This window comes from Salmo trutta, chromosome 24 (genome assembly GCF_901001165.1).
Source record: "Salmo trutta chromosome 24, fSalTru1.1, whole genome shotgun sequence".
Classification (NCBI taxonomy): domain Eukaryota; kingdom Metazoa; phylum Chordata; class Actinopteri; order Salmoniformes; family Salmonidae; genus Salmo; species Salmo trutta.
In genome coordinates this window covers 22603819-22624974 of record NC_042980.1, presented here as the reverse complement: position 1 = coordinate 22624974, position 21156 = coordinate 22603819, and the positions used below count along the sequence as shown (strand labels likewise).

Here is a 21156-nt window from a genome sequence, read left to right as displayed (position 1 = left end):
GGGTTCTTGTCATGCTAGGTTCGTGCATGAGGAAGAAGATGTTCCTGGTCCCGACGATTGCATTTTAATTTTTTTATTTCACCTTTATTTAACCAGGTAGGCTAGTTGAGAACAAGTTCTCATTTGCAACTGCGACCTGGCCAAGATAAAGCATAGCAATTCCACACATACAACAACAGTTACACATGGAATAAACAAAACATACAGTAGAACAAAAGAAAACAAAAAGTCTATATACAGTGAGTGTAAATGAGGTAAGTTAAGGCAATAAATAGGCCATGGTGGCGAAATAATTACAATATAGCAATTAAACACTGGAATGGTAGATGTGCAGAAGATGAATGTGCAAGTAGATACTGCAGGGTAGATTGAAAAATTCAGAGACACTGGATATTTTAGACAGCCTTCTTGCTCATCTACCTGTTGATGGGCGGAAAGAGGTGGTTGGTCTGATTCTGAGATTTACAGGTTTGTTTTCTGATACACCTACACGTACAAACTTAATAGAACATGATATTGACATTGGAGATGCTGACCCCATTTGTCAGCGGTTCTATAGAGTTTCTCCAGAGAAACTGTTGTCTGGATGCTGAGGTCAGGTACATGCTGAAGAGTAAGATAGCAGAGCCTTCTTTCTCCAGTTGGGCTTCTCCCTGTATCTTGGTCAGTAAACCGGATGGGACAAACAGATGTACGGACTACCGTAAGGTAAACGGTGTCACTAAGCCAGATTCATTTCTTCTTCCTCGGATGGAGGACTGCGTAGATCAAGTGGACGCAGCTAAGTTTGTGAGCAAATTTGACCTGTTTAAGGGCTATTGGCAGGTGCCACTGACGAGTAGGGCACTTGAAATCTTTGCCTTTATTACACCCTCTGATCTGTACTTGTATTCGGTGATGAGTTTCGGCCTGCGTAATTCACCTGCCATTTTTCAGAGACTCATGAAATGGGTTGTCTCCGGTCTGGCTGGGTGCCCTGTTTATCTGGACGATAAAGTGATATATGCAGATACTTGGGAGGAACATCTGTCCCGTATTCAAGCCTTGTTCCGCCTTGCTGCGGGTCGCCTCACGCTCAATCTGGCTAAATGTGAGTTTGCTTAGGCGATTGTTACATACCTTGGAAAGGTGGTTGGGCAGGGTGAAGTGCGTCCTGTTTGGGCTAAAGTGTTAGCTATTGATGCTTTTCCACCACCAACTACTAAAAAGGAACTGATGCGTTTCTTGGGAATGATTGGTTATTACTGTAGTTTTTGTAGGAACTTCTCTACTGTGGTCGCTCCCTTGACAGATTTGCTGAAAGCTAAGGCTGTTTATGTATGGTCTTCTCATTGTCAACAGGCTTTTGAAGATGCAAAGAGGTTGCTTACCTCAACTCCGGTGCTGGCTGCTCCTTGCATGGATTTGTCATTTAGGTGCAGTTTTGCTGCAAGCAGATATTTCTGGGGTTGAGAGGCCTGTTAGCTTCTTTACCAAAAAGTTTAACCATTATCAATTGAGCTACTCGGTCATTGAAAAAGAAGCGCTAGCACTCATATGGACGCTACAACACTTCGAAGTGTATGTCGGGTCAGGAGTAGTACCTATTGTGGTCTACACCGACCATAACCCTCTCACCTTTTTGAGGTCCACGATGTGTCCTAATCAGAGGATAATGAGATTGGGTTTATTTTTACAAGCATTCCATCTTGATGTGTGGCACATCCGGGGGACTGATAATGTCATTGCTAACGCACTCTCTCGTGCGCCCTGTTCCTGAATGTCCACGTGACTGACCACTTATTTTGGGTCTGGTATTGTCCTGTTCTGCCGCTCCTGTCTGTTCCCTTCTGGTCTCGTTTTCTTTCCTCTTAAAGTTTGCTTCCTGTCCGCAAAGGTTGCTGAGGTCTGGGGAGGACGAGGATGGCTGGGGCAAGTGGATGTAAAGGCTGGATCAATTTGTTCTGTGACTGGTATGGTGTTCCGGGGTCTTTGTTGGTCCCCGGTTTTATGTGGGGGGGTGTGACAACCCTCCCACTCTGTCTGCCGAATTCTTTCTCTTTGCTCTTGTTTTCCTTAATAGGATGTCGGTGGGCAGAGCCGGAGGGTCGTCAGTGAAATGGGACACACCTGGGCGTGGGTGTGTCCCAGGATAAATGCACCTCTTCCCCATTCATTGAGGAGACTCTCTCCATGCAGACACAGATTTTGGCATTTTTGTGGCTGTTTTTGTTGTTTGCGTTTGCACCTTTCAACACCCCTCATTATCACATTTATGCACGCAACCACTCATTTACACTACTGATTACTGACTACACACACCATTGGTAAATATATTTAGTTTACTTTAGTTAAATAAATATATTTTGTTATTCCTTATCTCCATGTTGTCTCATTTGTTACGCGCTTTGAGCCGGTTTGTGCCAGCTCTAACTAGTGTTCTTTGTCATAGCTTGATAATTGTGTAGTTTAGTAATTACCGAGGTTAGCTAGCCAGCTATTGTCCCCCGCGACGCCATTTTTCCAAACCCAGCCAACTAGTAACACTGTAGAAACTAACTACATTACAAAGGAACGTCTTGATTAGTGTTATGTTAGCTAGCTACAAAGTTGCTTTTGTATCATGACAAGGTGTAGTACTGAAACAATCCAGGTCACCTAGCCAGCTACACCTAGCCAGCTACACGGTCAAGCAAAGTCAACAACGCAGCCACTGCTAGCTAGCCTACTCCACCAGCCAGCAGTACTGTATCATTTTCGTCATTTTAGTCAATAAGATTTTTTGCAACGTAAGCTTAACTTTCTGAACATTCGAGACGTGTAGTCCACTTGTCATTCCAATCTCCTTTGCATTAGCGTAGCCTCTTCTGTAGCTTGTCAACTATGTGTCTGTCTATCCCTGTTCTCTCCCCTCTGCACAGGCCATACAAACGCTTCACACCGCGTGGCCGCTGCCACTCTAACCTGGTGGTCCCAGCGCGCACGACCCACGTGGAGTTCCAGGTCTCCGGCAGCCTCTGGAACTGCCGGTCTGCGGCCAACAAGGCTGAGTTCATCTCAGCCTATGCTGCCCTCCAGTCCCTAGACTTCCTGGCGCTGACGGAAACATGGATCACCACAGATAACACTGCTACTCCTACTGCTCTCTCCTCGTCTGCCCACGTGTTCTCGCATACCCCCAGAGCATCGAGCCAGCGGGGTGGTGGCACTGGAATCCTCATCTCTCCCAAGTGGACATTCTCTCTTTCTCCCCTGACCCATCTGTCTATCTCCTCATTTGAATTCCATGCTGTCACAGTTACCAGCCCTTTCAAGCTTAACATCCTCATCATTTATCGCCCTCCAGGTTCCCTTGGAGAGTTCATCAATGAGCTTGACGCCTTGATAAGTTCCTTCCCTGAGGATGGCTCACCTCTCACAGTTCTGGGTGACTTTAACCTCCCCACGTCTACCTTCGACTCATTCCTCTCTGCCTCCTTCTTTCCACTCCTCTCCTCTTTTGACCTCACCCTCTCACCTTCCCCCCCTACTCACAAGGCAGGCAATACGCTTGACCTCATCTTTACTAGATGCTGTTCTTCCACTAATCTCATTGCAACTCCTCTCCAAGTCTCCGACCACTACCTTGTATCCTTTTCCCTCTCGCTCTCATCAAAAACTTCTCACTCTGCCCCTACTCGGATGGTATTGCGCCGTCCCAACCTTCGCTCTCTCTCTCCTGCTACTCTCTCCTCTTCCATCCTATCATCTCTTCCCTCTGCTCAAACCTTCTCCAACCTATCTCCTGATTTTGCCTCCTCAACCCTCCTCTCCTCCCTCTCTGCATCCTTTGATTTTCTCTGTCCCCTATCCTCCAGGCCGGCTCGGTCCTCCCCTCCTGCTCCGTGGCTCGACGACTCACTGCGAGCTCACAGAACAGGGCTCCGGGCAGCCGAGCGGAAATGGAGGAAAACTCGCCTCCCTGCGGACCTCGCATCCTTTCACTCCCTCCTCTCTACATTTTCCTCTTCTGTCTCTGCTGCTAAAGCCACTTTCTACCACTCTAAATTCCAAGCATCTGCCTCAAACCCTAGGAAGCTTTTTGCTACCTTCTCCTCCCTCCTGAATCCTCCTCCCCCTCCCCCCCCTCCTCCCTCACTGCGGATGACTTCGTCAACCATTTTGAAAAGAAGGTTGACGACATCCGATCCTCGTTTGCTAAGTCAAGCGACACCGCTGGTCCTGCTCACACTGCCCTACCCTGTGCTTTGACCTCTTTCTCCCCTCTCTCTCCAGATGAAATCTCGCGTCTTGTGACGGCCGGCCGCCCAACAACCTGCCCACTTGACCCTATCCCCTCCTCTCTTCTCCAGACCATTTCCGGAGACCTTCTCCCCTACCTCACGTCGCTCATCAACTCATCCTTGACCGCTGGCTACGTCCCTTCCGTCTTCAAGAGAGCGAGAGTTGCACCCCTTCTGAAAAAACCTACACTCGATCCCTCCGATGTCAACAACTACAGACCAGTATCCCTTCTTTCTTTTCTCTCCAAAACTCTTGAACGTGCCGTCCTTGGCCAGCTCTCCTGCTATCTCTCTCAGAACGACCTTCTTGATCCTAATCAGTCAGGTTTCAAGACTGGGCATTCAACTGAGACTGCTCTTCTCTGTGTCACGGAGGCTCTCCGCACTGCTAAAGCTAACTCTCTCCTCTGCTCTCATCCTTCTAGACCTATCTGCTGCCTTTGATACTGTGAACCATCAGATCCTCCTCTCCACCCTCTCCGAGCTGGGCATCTCCGGCGCGGCCCACGCTTGGATTGCGTCCTACCTGACAGGTCGCTCCTACCAGGTGGCGTGGCGAGAATCTGTCTCCGCACCACGTGCTCTCACCACTGGTGTCCCCCAGGGCTCTGTTCTAGGCCCTCTCCTATTCTCGCTATACACCAAGTCACTTGGCTCTGTCATATCCTCACACGGTCTCTCCTATCATTGCTATGCAGACGACACACAATTAATCTTCTCCTTTCCCCCTTCTGACAACCAGGTGGCGAATCGCATCTCTGCATGTCTGGCAGACATATCAGTGTGGATGACGGATCACCACCTCAAGCTGAACCTCGGCAAGACGGAGCTGCTCTTCCTCCCGGGGAAGGACTGCCCGTTCCATGATCTCGCCATCACGGTTGACAACTCCCTTGTGTCCTCCTCCCAGAGTGCTAAGAACCTTGGCGTGATCCTGGACAACACCCTGTCGTTCTCCACTAACATCAAGGCGGTGACCCGATCCTGTAGGTTCATGCTCTACAACATTCGCAGAGTACGACCCTGCCTCACACAGGAAGCGGCGCAGGTCCTAATCCAGGCACTTGTCATCTCCCGTCTGGATTACTGCAACTCGCTGTTGGCTGGGCTCCCTGCCTGTGCCATCAAACCCCTACAACTCATCCAGAACGCCGCAGCCTGTCTGGTGTTCAACCTTCCCAAGTTCTCTCACGTCACCCCGCTCCTCCGCTCTCTCCACTGGCTTCCAGTTGAAGCTCGCATCCGCTACAAGACCATGGTGCTTGCCTACGGAGCTGTGAGGGGAACGGCACCTCCGTACCTTCAGGCTCTGATCAGGCCCTACACCCAAACAAGGGCACTGCGTTCATCCACCTCTGGCCTGCTCGCCTCCCTACCTCTGAGGAAGCACAGTTCCCGCTCAGCCCAGTCAAAACTGTTCGCCGCTCTGGCACCCCAATGGTGCCAGAGATCTTCTGTTGAATCTGACAATTAATCTGGATGGTTGTACAGTCGTCTCAAATAAAACTGTGAAGGACCTCGGCGTTACTCTGGACCCTGATCTTTCTTTTGAAGAACATATCAAGACTGCTTCAAGGACAGCTTTTTTCCATCTACGTAACATTGCAAAAATCAGAAACTTTCTGTCCAAAAATGACGCAGAAAAATTAATCCATGCTTTTGTTACTTCTAGGCTCGACTACTGCAATGCTCTACTTTCCGGCTACCCGGATAAAGCACTAAACAAACTTCAGTTAGTGCTAAATACGGCTGCTAGAATCCTGACTAGAACCAAAAAATTTGATCATATTACTCCAGTGCTAGCTTCCCTACACTGGCTTCCTGTTAAGGCAAGGGCTGATTTCAAGGTTTTACTGCTAACCTACAAAGCATTACATGGGCTTGCTCCTACCTATCTTTCCGATTTGGTCCTGCCGTACATACCTACACGTACGCTACGGTCACAAGACGCAGGCCTCCTAATTGTCCCTAGAATTTCTAAGCAAACGGCTGGAGGTAGGGCTTTCTCCTATAGAGCTCCATTTTTATGGAATGGTCTGCCTACCCATGTGAGAGACGCAGACTCAGTCTCAACCTTTAAGTCTTTACTGAAGACTTAAGTATAGTCTGGCCCAGGAGTGTGAAGGTGAACGGAAAGGCTGGAGCAACGAACCGCCCTTGCTGTCTCTGCCTTGTCGGTTCCCCTCTTCCCACTGGGATTCTCTGCCTCTAACCCTTTTACAGGGGCTGAGTCACTGACTTACTGGTGTTCTTCCATGCCGTCCATGGGAGGGGTGCGTCACCTGAGTAGGTTGAGCCACTGACGTGGTCTTCCTGTCTGGGTTGGCGCCCCCCCCTTGGGTTGTGCCGTGGCGGACATCTTTGTGGGCTATACTCGGCCTTGTCTTCGGACGGTAAGTTGGTGGTTGTAGATATCCCTCTAGTGGTGTGGGGGCTGTGCTTTGGCAAAGTGGGTGGGGTTATATCCTGCCTGTTTGGCCCTGTCCGGGGGTATCATCGGATGGGGCCACAGTGTCTTCTGATCCCTCCTGTCTCAGCCTCCAGTATTTATGCTGCAGTAGTTTATGTGTCGGGGGGCTAGGGTCAGTCTGTTACATCTGGAGTATTCTCTTGTCTTATCCGGTGTCCTGTGTGAATGTAAATATGCTCTCTCTAATTCTCTCTTTCTCTCTTTCTTTCTTTCTCTCGGAGGACCTGAGCCCTAGGACTACCTGGCATGATGACTCCTTGCTGTCCCCAGTCCACCTGGCCATGCTGCTGCTCCAGTTTCAACTGTTCTGCCTGCGGCTACGGAACCCTGACCTGTTCACCGGACGTGCTTGTTGCACCCTCGACAATTACTATGATTATTATTATTTGACCATGCTGGTCATTTACGAACATTTTAACATCTTGACCATGTTCTGTTATAATATCCACCCGGCACAGCCAGAAGAGGACTGGCCACCCCTCATAGCCTGGTTCCTCTCTAGGTTTCTTCCTAGGTTTTTGGCCTTTCTCAGGAGTTTTTCCTAGGGAGTTTTTCCCAGCCACCGTGCTTCTTTCACATGCATTGCTTGCTGTTTGGGGTTTTAGGCTGGGTTTCTGTACAGCACTTTGAGATTTCAGCTGATGTACGAAGGGCTATATAAATAAATTTGATTTGATTTGATTTGGTGGAACAATCTCCCTCACGATGCCAGGACAGCGGAGTCAATCACCACCTTCCGGAGACACCTGAAACCCCACCTCTTTAAGGAATACCTGGGATAGGATAAAGTAATCCTTCTAACCCCCCCCCCCCCTTTAAAAGATTTAGATGCACTATTGTAAAGTGGTTGTTCTACTGGATATTATAGGTGAATGCACCAATTTGTAAGTCGCTCTGGATAAGAGCGTCTGCTAAATGACTTAAATGTAAATGTAAATGTAATGTGTTCCATAGAGCACCAAACCACCGCACAATATTAAATGCTAGGATGGATTCTATAAAGCATTTATAAAATGCTTGGAGGATGGATGGGTGTACATTAAACTGCCTACATTTCTGTAAAAAGAACAGCCATTGTTGACATTTAGAGTGAATCTGTTCAGTGTTCCTTTTGAAGGAGAGCTTGTTGTGAATGATGGTTCCAAGGTATTTATAGTCCTCCACTCACTCAATGATCTGGCTGTTAATCTCCCCTTCAAACAGCATAGCTTCAAGTGCATCCTCATCCCTAGATAACCATCCATCCAAAAGGTGCAGTTTCTGTCCTCATTCGAATATCATAAAGGAATAAAAGAAAGGTGTTGGCATGAAATTGCAACATAAAACAGGGGACCTTTACACTTTATGGCATTATTTGGAGTTAATTGTGACTTAAAATGTACTTGACAAATCAGTGTTGTGGATTTAGAGTGTGGTCATTTGAAGTCACTGGATGATAACGGTGATATCACTATCAGATCTATTTGCTTATTTTAGTTACCATAGATGCAGCGATTCAGTTGGCACAACATGTTTAGAAAACAACCGATGTTGGAAACTGTTAACCCTTTTGGAAGTGGTTCCATATTGAACTTGCAGGCTCGATTTTCTTTTCACATCACAGTTTTAACATAGCCTATATCTGAGACTGTGCTAGAAGGGTCCTGTGGTCAGAATTTCAAAGGAGCAATTGAAGTCTTTCAGTGAATTAGATTACTGAGTACAGGTCCTTGTATGGGTTGCTGTTTTCAATGGCCCAGGGTTCCCTTAGCTCTCTTGATCTCTCTCGCTCTCTTTTTCTCTCTTTCTCTCTCTCTACATCCAGTTCAATTCAAATGGGCTTTATGGCATGGGAAACATATTTTTTACACTGAACAAAAATATAAATGCAACATGTACAGTGTTGGTCCCATGTTTCATGAGCTGAAATAAAAGATCCCAGAAATGTTCCATCTGCACAAAAGCTTATTTCTCTGCAATAAACGGCCACTGAAATGTACAGCTCTGTCACACAACTCAATGCCACAGATGTCTCAAGTTTTTAGGGAACGTGCAGTTGGCATGCTGATTACAGGAATGTCCACCAGAGCTGCCAGAGAATTTTATGTTCATTACTCTACCATAAGCCCCCTCCAACTTAATAAAAAAAATGTGGCAGTACGTCCAACCAGCCTTACAACCGCAGACCATGTTTATGACATCATGTGGGCAAGCGGTGTGCTGATGTCAACGTTGTGAACAGAGTGCCCCCAGTTGTGGCAGTGGGGTTATCGTGTGGGCAGGCATAAGCTACAGACAATGAACACAATTGTGTTTTAACGATGGAAATTTGAATGCACAGAGATACCGAGACGAGATCCTGAGGCTCATTGTTGTGCCATTCATCCGCCGCCATCACTTCATGTTTCAGCATGATAATGCACAGGCCCATGTCGCAAGGATCCTTACACAATTCCTGGAAGCTGAAAATGTTCTTCCATGCCCTGCATACACACCAGACATGTCAACCATTGAGCATGTTTGGGATGCTCTGGATCGACGTGTACGACAGCGTGTTCCTGTTCCCGCCAATATCCACAAACTTCGCACAGCCATTGAAGAGGAGTGGGTCAACATTCCACAGGCCACAATCAACAGCCTCATCAACTCAATGTGAAGGAGGTGTCGTGCTGCATGAGGCAAATGGTGGTCACACCAGATACTGACTGGTTTTCTGATCCACGCCCCCCATTTTTTTAAAAGTATCTTTGACTAACAGATGCATATCTGTATTGCCAGTCATGTTGAATCCATAGATTAGGGCCTAATGAATTCATTTAAATTGACGGATTTCCCTATATTAACTGTAACTCAGTAAAATCATAGAAATTGTTGCACGTTGCGTTTATATTTTTCTTCAGTGTATATTGCCTAAACAACAACACCAAAAACCAACAAAGCAAATTAAACAAAACAAAGACAAAAACAATCAGACATAACAGCAAACAATAGACACACAAAACGTTTCAAGAGAATAATAATGTTCAAAATATTATATCGTTAGCGATTAAAAAATATAGTATAACATTTAAAATGTTACATATTCTTTTTTCGCCTTTATTTAACCAGGTAGGCCAGTTGAGAACAAGTTCTCATTTACAACTGCGACCTGGCCAAGATAAAGCAAAGCAGTGCGACACAAACAACACAGAGTTACACATGGAATAAACAAATGTACAGTCAATAACACAATAGAAAAAAAATCTGTGAGGTAAGATTAGGGAGGTAAGGCAATAAATAGGCTGTAGCGGCTATTAGTAAGCTATTGTGACAATGTGCAACTAGTAGAATGAATGATTGATTGAAGGGAAATAAATAGGCAGATAAATATAGGTTATATTTATTTACATTGGTGTTTTTGACTCACTGGCTGACCTTTTCTGGTGGCAGCAAGTCAAAATCTTGCTTCTGTGATTGCACACTGAGGTATTTCCCCTAACAGATATGGGATTTTGAATTTGTGTTCAAATTCTTTGTGGATTTGTGTAATTTGAGGGAAATATACGTCTCTTATATGGTCCTACATTTGGCAGGAAGTTAGAAAGTGCAGCTTGGTTTCCACCTCATTTTGTTGACAGTGGGTACATATCCTGTCTTCATGCTCCCGAGTGGGGCAGCAGTCTAAGGCACTGCATCTCAGTGCTAGAGGCGTCACTACAGACACCCTGGTTCGAATCTGGGCTGCATCACAACCGGCCATGATTGGGAGTCCCATAGGGCGGTGCACAATTGGTCCTGCGTTGTCCGGGTTTGACTGGTGTAGACCATCATTGTAAATAAGAATTTGTTCTTAACTGACTTGCCTAATTAAATAATGGTTCAATTTAAAAATAAATACATTAAATTAACCCTTTCTCTCAGCACACACATTCAACAACCAATTAAAAAGTCATGCTGTTATGTAGTCAGTGTCTCTACTGCCGCCTGTGGTGCTCATGCATAGGGGATGGTCACTGGCACCAGGGTGGAACATCATAGCACATCAAAGGAGAATGTAAATGTGACATGCTGACCATTCATTTATTTACAATTGGAGACTATTGACATGGAAAATATAACCAAACAGCATGGTAGGGGTTTCATGGGGGAAAGAGTTATATGCTAATATATACTATATACTATTGAGTTTTACAATCCACTATTTTGTTGCTGAGAATTGTCCTGCACTGCAGGGAATGCAGATGAGCTTTGCGATTTACATACATTCACTGAAAACCCACACTAACATGGTTATATTAACAGTATTGCACGTTTCATGTAGCCTACTTTTGGCCAGCTAATAGCCTAACCCCTTATCAAGCAACATTACAATGAAATCTTGTTTCTGAATGATTATTTTGCTGTAACAATACAGGTCAAATTAAGATCCTACACCTGTGTGTGGAAATCAGGAAATACTAGAGATGAACTACATGAAAACTTTTTTGTGTGAACAATTTGTTTTATTCAGTCACTTCAACAATAGCACTCCATGAGAAAAAAAAATGCATGATAACAAAACCCTAAAAATGTCTCAGTTAAAAGTGCCAGAACATATCGAAGTTATCCAATTGAGAAAATATTTAAAAAAACAAGGAGGACCAGAGGCACTCTTCATATAATGAAAATGCCTTCATTTTTACAGTTTGTTTAATGGAACAAATATGTAAAATCTCTGACGCGTTTCAGCAGCATGGACTTCGTCAGAGAGTAGACTAACGAAGTTACAAGTCACGAATTATTAATTCACATCAAGCCAACTACTACCACAGTTTAATTAGTTAAATAGGCAGACTAATGATTTGATAATAAAATGATGAGGGATAAATGTTCTCTAAAATTTTCTTATCAAAAGGTAGGCTTAGCCTACCCTATTTTGTCTGAGCAAACACTACTGTTAGTCTACTATCCACCAGTGGGACTCAAGGAACTCACAGGCTATGATCACTTCAGGCCAATTTCAACAGGCATTCCATGCTCAGGTTTGCGGGTTCAAAAACCCAAACAAGAACTCTATTGTGCATCCAGAATCTGGTTCACAGGCAGGTTCCCACACAGTCCAGACTCTGCTGGGCTATATGAAAGTCAAGTAAGATCTGTTATTCTACTGACAGTAACATATCTGTACTGAACAGCTCTTGAAGTCACAGATTCATGGATCTGGAGTCGAATATTAACTAAGGGGTTGAACATATGTTATAAGAGAGCTGCGTTTTCCATTACTGCGCAGTGCGCTCAGAGTCATAGACAAGAGAGGAACGGACTTGGACACACGTCAAGAGGTCCACCGACCGATGCGACGCTAGTGTGCCAAAAACACTCCAGAAAAAAACAGAAGAAATGGAGACACGAAAGGGTAATGCATGTCTTTTTATTGGATCTATGGTCCATGCATATTTGAAGGAAAGAGTTTTACACACAAACTTTATTATCAATAGTTTTCAGTTTTTTGTAGAGTGACAAATGGCGAATGATTGTCGTTATGCATGCCAATGCTTGACAAGATGGATGGATGTAGGCAAATGTGTAACATGTGCTCGATTTATAGAAATGCTGAAATATGTGGAATTTGTAATTTTGCATTTAGTATTTGGTTTTGACTGCGAAACTTCTGAATATGTTTTCCATCACATCTGTCTATTTGCAATGGAACTGAGTCAACAGGCGCATCATCGGAGCGTTTGTATTCATTTGACCTATTATTACCATAAACCACTCTCTTCTCATAGGCCATAGAGCGTAATAATAATGAGTAGTCTGGCATGAATTATTATTTTATTGTTAATAGTCACTATGGCAATTCCCAGAAATTATGCACCTAATTGACTAGTATTTGTCACTGCGTGAACACTGCAATACGGGTTGGATTTCATTGCATTTGACAGAAGGCCTGCATTTATTAGAGATTATGTTTAAAGTAACTGTCCAGTGAAAATCTCACTTTTAAAAGTTCATATTCTGTTAACTCATACTCAAATAATGTTGTCCTATCCTATACTGTCACGGTTTTTGTAGGAATGAGCAGACCAAAGTGCAGCATGTGTGTCATTCCACATTTTATTTATACTGTGAAACTATGCAATACATAAATAAACTGAATGACAAAAACAGCAAACCTTGAAGCAGAGGTGAAACATACACTACTCAAAATTAATCACCCACAAAACCCAGGTGGAAAAACCCCTACTTAAGTATGATCTCCAATTAGAGACAACGAGGACCAGCTGCCTCTAATTGGAGATCATCCTAAACAAAACTCCAACATAGAAATACAAAACTAGAACCTAAACATAGAAATAGAAAACATCGAGAGAAAAAAACCTGTCACGCCCTGACCTACTCTACCTTAGAAAATAACATCTTTCTATGGTCAGGACGTGACATATACTGGTACTTGTGGCCAAAGCATACATTGTAGAAAAAAAACATTCCAAAAACCCCACCTCAAACCTATATCTTAAACAGGCATTTAAAAAATGCTTACTATTTCCTGATGAGGATGAGCTGGCCAATCAGCGGTCTACTTGCATTAATATTTTTATGGACCAGTATACACCCACACCATTCTGTTGTTGGGGTACACCCACACCATTCCAACACAGAAAAGCTGCTTTTTAATCATAATTTTAAAAAGTGGAAGGAAAATGATTTCAATAATATTGTAATTAATTATAGATCTTATTTCATAGAAATCTGGAAACACTGGACAGTTACTTTAAATGTAGATACAGTACGTCATGTCATGTACATGCATCTTGTAAATGCAATACCTCCAATGTTAAATTATTTTGTGATTTCCTTACAGAACATGAGTTGAAAATTCATGAAAATGGAAAGACAAGCAAATCACCGGTAATTTTTGATATTTCTCTACTTTCATGTTTCATTGCACTATATCCATGGTCCTGTCTTTGGAAAGTGCCTTGAACAGGCACAATGGATATCGATTGGATGATTGTTGGAAAGTGGCATCTTAGTTTTCTTGGTTTCTTAGTTGAGCGACATTTCAACTTTAATTTCTTCTTCTTCAGACCTTAGTAGTACTTGTCATTTCTTTGTACCATGAATGGACAATGTCATAATTGTATTGTTTAACTGATTGTAGTTAGAATGGATATTGGCTACTCCAGTAAACTGTGCATAGTCCTTATGTACCCTCTCTCTTTTTTCTCTCCCTCTCTCTCTCTGCATTTCTCTCTCTCGCTCTCTTTCTCTCTCCCTTCTCCTCTCTCTGTCCCTCTGTCTCTCTTTCTCCTTTCTTCTCAGAAACTATGTGGGACCAACTACCCTGTCAGCATCTCCTTTATAGTGGTGAATGAGTTCTGTGAACGCTTCTCCTACTATGGCATGAAAGGTATAGTAACCTATAATTAAGAATGTTTCTCCTAACTAAGAACCGAACTAAGAATATAATAAAGAATGGTTCTCCTAAGTAAGAACCTAACTAAGAACATTACTAAGAATGGTTCTCCTACAATGGCTTGAAAGATTGTTAACCTAACTAAGACACAAACAGGCGACATGAGCAGGCAAGTGTACATGTGACAAAGTGAAAATGTAGAGTTTCCATCAACCTCGCGCGCAATGTAGATATCAAAGAACGCCGCAGTTCGCGGCGTTGTAGGTGAAACCATTCACTTCAGGAAAAGGGGTGATATAAATAAAGTTTCCTTTCATTATGTGTTGCTGAATTCACAAGAATATTTGCTGCCATTGTAGTAAGGTTGGCAATACGAGAGGTCTTCGGACATTGTATTATTTTCTTTGAAAGAACAGCTAGTGGGTTTTGAGTGTTTCTCCCCTATTTGGGAAGTTGGTCTGCCTGCTCCTCAGTCTGAGAGAGATATTCTGAGAGTGTGTATGTGTCTCCTTCCTCAGTATTTAAAACTGTATAACACAATAGTGTCTTTGGAAAACTGGTTCATATATCCTGAAGTCAATAACGAATAGGACTATGTATATATTTATTTTGCCGTTAATGTATTTAAGACATATTTCGGCAAGTTAACCAAGTTTTTGCTGGCTTAGCTAGCCATGTTAATGACGAGCTAACTAGCACCGTTGGTCACTGCACTACAATGTCACTCTAGCTATTGCTAGCTGGTGGTTTATTTAAATATTAAGTGAATGCTTATTTTCTTACTACCTTAAAAGGTTTATATAAAAAGGGTTGTACTTGTGCTCTGTATTTATGGACGAATATCACTTCAGATTGAGAGTATGTATCACTACTGTTGCTCCTATCTAAAATATATATTGTGTCCTACCTAACCAGTGAACGTGTGGCTGTGACCGTCATGTCAAAGCCTGTCATCACTGTTTGATATCTTTTACCGCAGGTATGCTTTTCTGTCACGACTTCTACCGAAGGTGGCTCCTCTCTCTGTTCGTGCGGGGCTCGGCGGTCATCGTCGCCGTCCTACTAGCTGCCACCGATCCCCTTTTCCCTTTTCGTTTGGTTTTGTCTGTCTTGTGTTGCACCTGTTTTGAGTTCAGTTCATTAGTGGGTTATTTAGTCTTGCTGTTCTAGGTTGGGTTTTGTGCGGGATTGTTTCGTGTTACCTGTCGTGGGTTTGGGGGTTACGTATTTCTCTTTTTTCTATTGTGGACTGCCGTTTTATTCTGGACTGCGTTCTGGCCCTTTTGGGGTGGACATTTTTGTCTGGTTGAGTTTTCCTTATTCATGCCTGTTCATGGTGGTTTTGACTCTGGAAATAAAACGCTCTACTATTGCATATTTGGTCTCCTGTGCCTGACTTCACCCAACCACTACTAGTGAGTACTGACAGAATCCCGCACCCGAATATTATGGAGTCAGCAGGAGCAGACGCGCCCCACCCATCCATGGAGGAGCGTGTCGCTCAACATACCGCCATCCTACATCGTCTGGGGACCGCCATGGATGAAGTGTTGGCGAGGATGGAGAGATGGGAGATGAGCTCTCTCCCTACCCCACCCTCCGCTGCTCTCCAACCTGCACCACCACCATCTCTGACGGCGCCCAGCCCCAGCGGGATTAGGCTTGCGCTCCCGAGGGAATACGATGGGACGGTTGCCGGGTGTAAGGTGTTCCTGCCCCAGTTGGAGCTTTACCTGGCGACCATCCACCCGACTCCCTCGGGAGAGGAGCGCGTCAACGTCCTCGTCTCCTGTCTTACGGGTAAAGCCCTGGAATGGGCCAACGCGGTCTGAGAGGGTCCGGATTCAGCAAGGGACCATTACCCAGAGTTCACCCGTCGCTTCCGGGCTGTGTTCGACCATCCACCGGAGGGCAGAGCGGCAGGTGAACGGCTATTCCATCTAAGGCAGGAGACGAGAAGCGAGCAGGACTTCGCGCTGGAGTTCGGACCCTGGCCGCTGGCGCGGGGTGGAATGACAGGGCCCTGATGGACCATTATAGGTGTAGCCTTAGAGAGGACGTCCGCAGGGAGCTGGCTTGTCGGGACACCACCCTAACTCTGGACCAACTCATTGACATGTCCATCAGATTGGACAACATGCTGGCTGCTCGCGGGCGTCCTGATCGGGCCCTGTTCGTTCCACCTCCCAGCACTCCCGCTCCGACGCCCATGGAGCTAGGGGGTGCTGCTGCTAGGACGACTGGAGGAGGAGTCTCCTCCTGCACCAGCTGTGGTTGGAGAGGACACACTGCTGACCGGTGCTGGAGGAGCTCATCTGGGAGTCGAGAGGGCAGGCAGAGCACTACTCGGACACCTCAGGTGAGTCAGCACCAGGCTCACCCAGAGCTCCCTGTCGGCCATATGTATGTGTTGGTTTCTTTTCCCAAGTTTTCCCCTCATTCCCAGCATAAGGCGCTAGTCGATTCAGGCGCAGCTGGGAGTTTTATGGACCGTGAGTTCAAGACTAAGTTAGGGATTCCTTTGGTTCAGTTGGACCAACCCTTCCCCGTGCACGCCTTAGATAGTCGACCACTTGGGTCAGGGCTGGTCAGGGAGGCCACAGTTCCACTGGTCATGGTAACGCGGGGGGGTCATGAGGAGCAGATTAGCCTCTTCCTCATTGATTCCCCTGCGTTTCCGGTGGTGCTGGGGGTTCCCTGGTTAGCTTATCACAATCCTAAAATTTTGTGAAGACAGAGGGCTCTTAAGGGGAGGTCAGAGGAGTGCTCGGGTAGATGTGTGGGAGTTTCCATCGGTGCGACTACGGTGGAGAGTCCAGACCAAGTCTCCACTGTGCGCATTCCCTCAGAATATGCCGATTTTGGCTATCGCCTTCAGTAAAACGAAGGCGACTCAATTACCACCTCATCGACGAGGAGATTGTACGCTACACTTCCCAGGAGTCACGTGTATCCCCTGTCACAGGAGGAGACGGTGGCTATGGAGACATACGTCACTGAGGCAGGGATACATTCGGCCATCCACGTCACCCGTCTCCTCAAGCTTTTTTTTTGTGAAGAAGGAGGAAGGTTTGCGTCCGTGCATTGACTATAGAGGTCTAAATTTCATCACAGTGGGATTTAGTTACCCGCTACCTCTCATCACCACGGCGGTGGAATCATTTCACGGAGCACGCTTCTTCACAAAACTGGATCTCAGGAGCGCAGATAATTTGGTGCGTATCCGAGATGGAGATGAGTGGAAGACCGCGTTTAGTACCACATCTTGCCATTATGAGTACCTTGTCATGCCGTATGGGTTGGAGATTGCTCCAGCCATTTTCCAATCCTTTGTAGACGAGATTCTCCGGGACCTGCACGGGCAGGGTGTGGTGTACATCGATGACATTCTGATCTACTCCGCCACACGCGCCGCGCATGTGTCTCTAGTGCGTAAGGTGCTTGGGCGACTGTTGGAGCATGACCTGTACGTCAAGGCCGAGAAATTTGTGTTCTCCAAACAAGCCGTCTCTTTTCTGGGGTATCGCATTTCCACATCTGGGGTGGTGATGGAGTGTGACCGCATTTCGGGCGTGCGTAATTGGCCGACTCCGACCACGGTAAAGGAGGTGCAGCGGTTTTTAGGGTTTGCCAATTACTACCGGAGTTTTATCCGGGGTTTTGGGCAGGTGGTGGCTCCCATTACTTCACTGTTGAAGAGGGGGCCGGTGCGTTTCCGGTGGTTGGCGGTGGCGGACAGAGCTTTTGGTCGTCTGAAGACTCTGTCTACCGATGCTCCCGTGCTGGCGCATCCAGACCCCTCTTTGCCATTCATAGAGGATTTTTTGCACAACTTTGGAAGTATGCTTGGGGTCAATGTCCATTTGGAAGACCCATTTGCGACCAAGCTTTAACTTCCTGACTGATGTCTTGAGATGTTGCTTCAATATATCCACGTAATTTTCCTGCCCCATGATGCCATCTCTTTTGTGTAGTGCACCAGTCCGTCCTGCACCAAAGCCCCCTCGACAACATGATGCTGCCACCCCTTTGCTTCATGGTTGGGATGGTGTTCTTTGGCTTGCAAGCCTCCCCCTTTTTCCTCCAAACATAACGATGGTCATTATGGTCAAACAGTTCTATTTTTGTTTCATCAGACCAGAGGAAAGTTCTCCAAAAAGTACGATCTTTGTCCCCATGTGCAGTTGCAAACCGTAGTCTGGCTATTTCATGGCAGTTTTGGAGCAGTGCCTTCTTCCTTGCGGTGCGGTGTTTCAGGTTGTGTCGATATAGGAATCTTTTTACTGTGGATATAGATACTTTTGTACCTGTTTCCTCCAGCATCTTCACAAGGTCCTTTGCTGTTGTTCTGTGTTTGATTTGCACTTTTCACATCAAAGTACATTAATCTCTAGGAGACAGAACGCGTCTCCTTCCTGAGCGTTATGACGGCTGCGTGGTCCCATGGTGTTTATACTTGCGTACTATTGTTTGTACAGATGAACGTGGTACCTTCAGGCATTTGGAAATTGCTCCCAAGGATGAACCAGACTCGTGGAGGTCTCCAGTTTTTTTCCTGAGGTCTTGGCTGATTTCTTTTGATTTTCCCATGATGTCAGGCAAAGAGGCACTGAGTTTGAAGGTAGGCCTTGAAATACATCCACAGGTACACCTCCAATTGACTCAAATGATGTCAATTAGCCTATCAGAAGCTTCTACAGCCATGACATCATTTTCTGGAATTTTCCAAGTTGTTTAAAGGCACAGTCAACTTAGTGTATGTAAACTTCTGACCCACTGGAATTGTGATACAGTAAATTATAAGTGAAATAATCTGTCTGTAAACAATTGTTGGAAAAATTACTATGCAATTGTTGGAAATTTGTGGTTGAAAAACGAGTTTTAATGACTCCAACCTAAGTGTATGTAAACTTCCGACTTAAACTGTAACTAGTGGTCAGGGAATATCTGACTCATTTCTTGGTGGACTGCTCTCATTCGTTGTAGTCTCTCTCCCTGTGAACGTACCACAGAGTTGGTCAGCAACTCTACTGATTCATCACAATCTCATCTTTCATCTATTATTTAGTTTGTCCCTCTGTGATGAACAAAGTGGTTTTGTTTCACATCTTCAAACTGTTAAATTTTTAAAATTAATTTCTATATAAATTGATGTGTGTTTGTCATAGAACGATGGAACTACTGTCTAACGCTCCAGTAAACTCTCAGTTTTGCAGCTATATGCAGCTTATGTGCCTGTGATGTACCGTTCCGACACAAATTGACAGACAGTCCAATCACTGAATGAGCGTTAAGGTGGTACTCCCAAGTCTCCAATGGCTGTGGATATGTGACCGGATACCCCAGAGTAATTTGAGGCTAAATTAATTGAAGCAGTCAAATTCGTTGTTGGTGAAAACCCAGTGTAACAGAAGTTGATTACTAAGCCAATAACCTTGATATGCCTTGGTAAAACAATTACATTATAACGAAGGTCTCCTAAATAGGGGACTTAATGTTTAAAAGGTTTTAAGTGTGTTTCCTTATTTTCAGTAGTAAAGAGTTTACATAATCTTATCCTTATTTTTAGTAGTAAAGAGTTTACGTAATCTTATCCTTATTTTCAGTAGTAAAGAGTTTACGTAATCTTATCCTTATTTTTAGTAGTAAAGAGTTTACATAATCTTATCCTTATTTTCAGTAGTAAAGAGTTTATGTAATCTTATCCTTATTTTTAGTAGTAAAGAGTTTACATAATCTTATCCTTATTTTCAGTAGTAAAGAGTTTACGGAGTCTCACATATAAAAAATACATTGTAGTAGTCAGTGAGATAGTGGGTCTCAAAATTGTATTTGGTGAATTGTATTGTACGCTAATTGAAAATAAGTAAATATATACATATTATAGCAAACAATACTGAAAAAAGAGAGTTTAGCCACATTATTATATTGCAAAACTCTGATCCCTAACCTGGTGCTTACTGTGTTTCTTTGTAGCGGTGCTGACACTGTACTTCATCAACTACCTGCATTGGGACCCGAACCTATCCACAGCAGTGTACCATGCCTTCTCCAGCCTCTGCTACTTCACCCCTGTGCTGGGGGCCCTCATCGCTGACTCTTGGCTGGGCAAGTTCAAGTGAGTTAGATGTAGAAGCCACTTTAAAAAATATATATACTTTAAATTTCAACTTTATTTAACCAGGTAGGCTAGTTGAGAACAAGTTCTCATTTACAACTGCGACCTGGCCAAGATAAAGCAAAGCAGTGCGACACCAACAACAACACAGAGTTACACATGGAATAAACAAACATTGTCAATAACACAATAGAAGTCTATATACAGTGTGTGCAAATGATGTAAGATAAGGGAGGTAAGGCAATAAATAGGCCATAGTGGCGAAATGATTACAATTTAGCAATTAAACACTGGAGTGATAGATATGCAGAAGATGAATGTGCAAGTAGAGATACTGGGGTGCAAAGGAGCAAAAAAATAAAATAAATAACATTATTGGGATGAGGTAATTGGATGGGCTATTTACAGATGGGCTATGTACAGGTGCAGTGATATGTGAGCTGCTCTGACAGCTGATGCTTAAAGTTAAAGTTAGAGGGAGATATGAGTCTCCAGCTTCAGTGGTTTTTGCAATTCGTTCCAGTCATTGGCAGCAGAGAACTGGAAGGAAAGGAGGCCAAAGTAGGAATTGGCTTTGGGGGTGACCAGTGAAATATACCTGCTGGAGCGCGTGCTACGGGTAGGTGCTGCTATGGTGACCAGTGAGCTGAGATAAGGTGGGGCTTTACCTAACAAAGACTTATAGATGACCTTGAGCCAGTGGGTTTGGCGACGAATATGAAACGAGGGCCAGCCAACGAGAGCATACAGGTCGCAATGGTGGGTAGCATGTGGGGCTTTGGTGACAAAACGGATGGCACTGTGATAGACTGCATCCAATTTGCTGAGTAGAGTGTTGGAGGCTATTTTGAAAAATGACATCGCCGAAGTCAAGTATCGGCAGGATAGTCAGTTTTACGAGGGTATGTTTGGCAGCATGAGTGAAGGAGGCTTTGTTGCGAAATAGGAA

The 21156-nt window shown here is 44.7% G+C and overlaps 1 protein-coding gene across 1 annotated transcript in view; it reads left to right on the top strand.

The window, feature by feature from the left end:
• The first annotated feature begins 11931 nt into the window (after positions 1-11931).
• LOC115160947 (solute carrier family 15 member 2) overlaps positions 11932-21156 on the top strand; it is a 33635-nt gene continuing 24410 nt past the window's right edge. The window contains exons 1-4 of the mRNA XM_029711511.1: positions 11932-12085; positions 13535-13581; positions 13996-14083; positions 20066-20207. Coding sequence (XP_029567371.1) covers positions 12070-12085; positions 13535-13581; positions 13996-14083; positions 20066-20207 — 293 coding nt within the window. The 5' untranslated portion in view covers positions 11932-12069. The remainder of the gene's footprint in view (positions 12086-13534; positions 13582-13995; positions 14084-20065; positions 20208-21156) is intronic.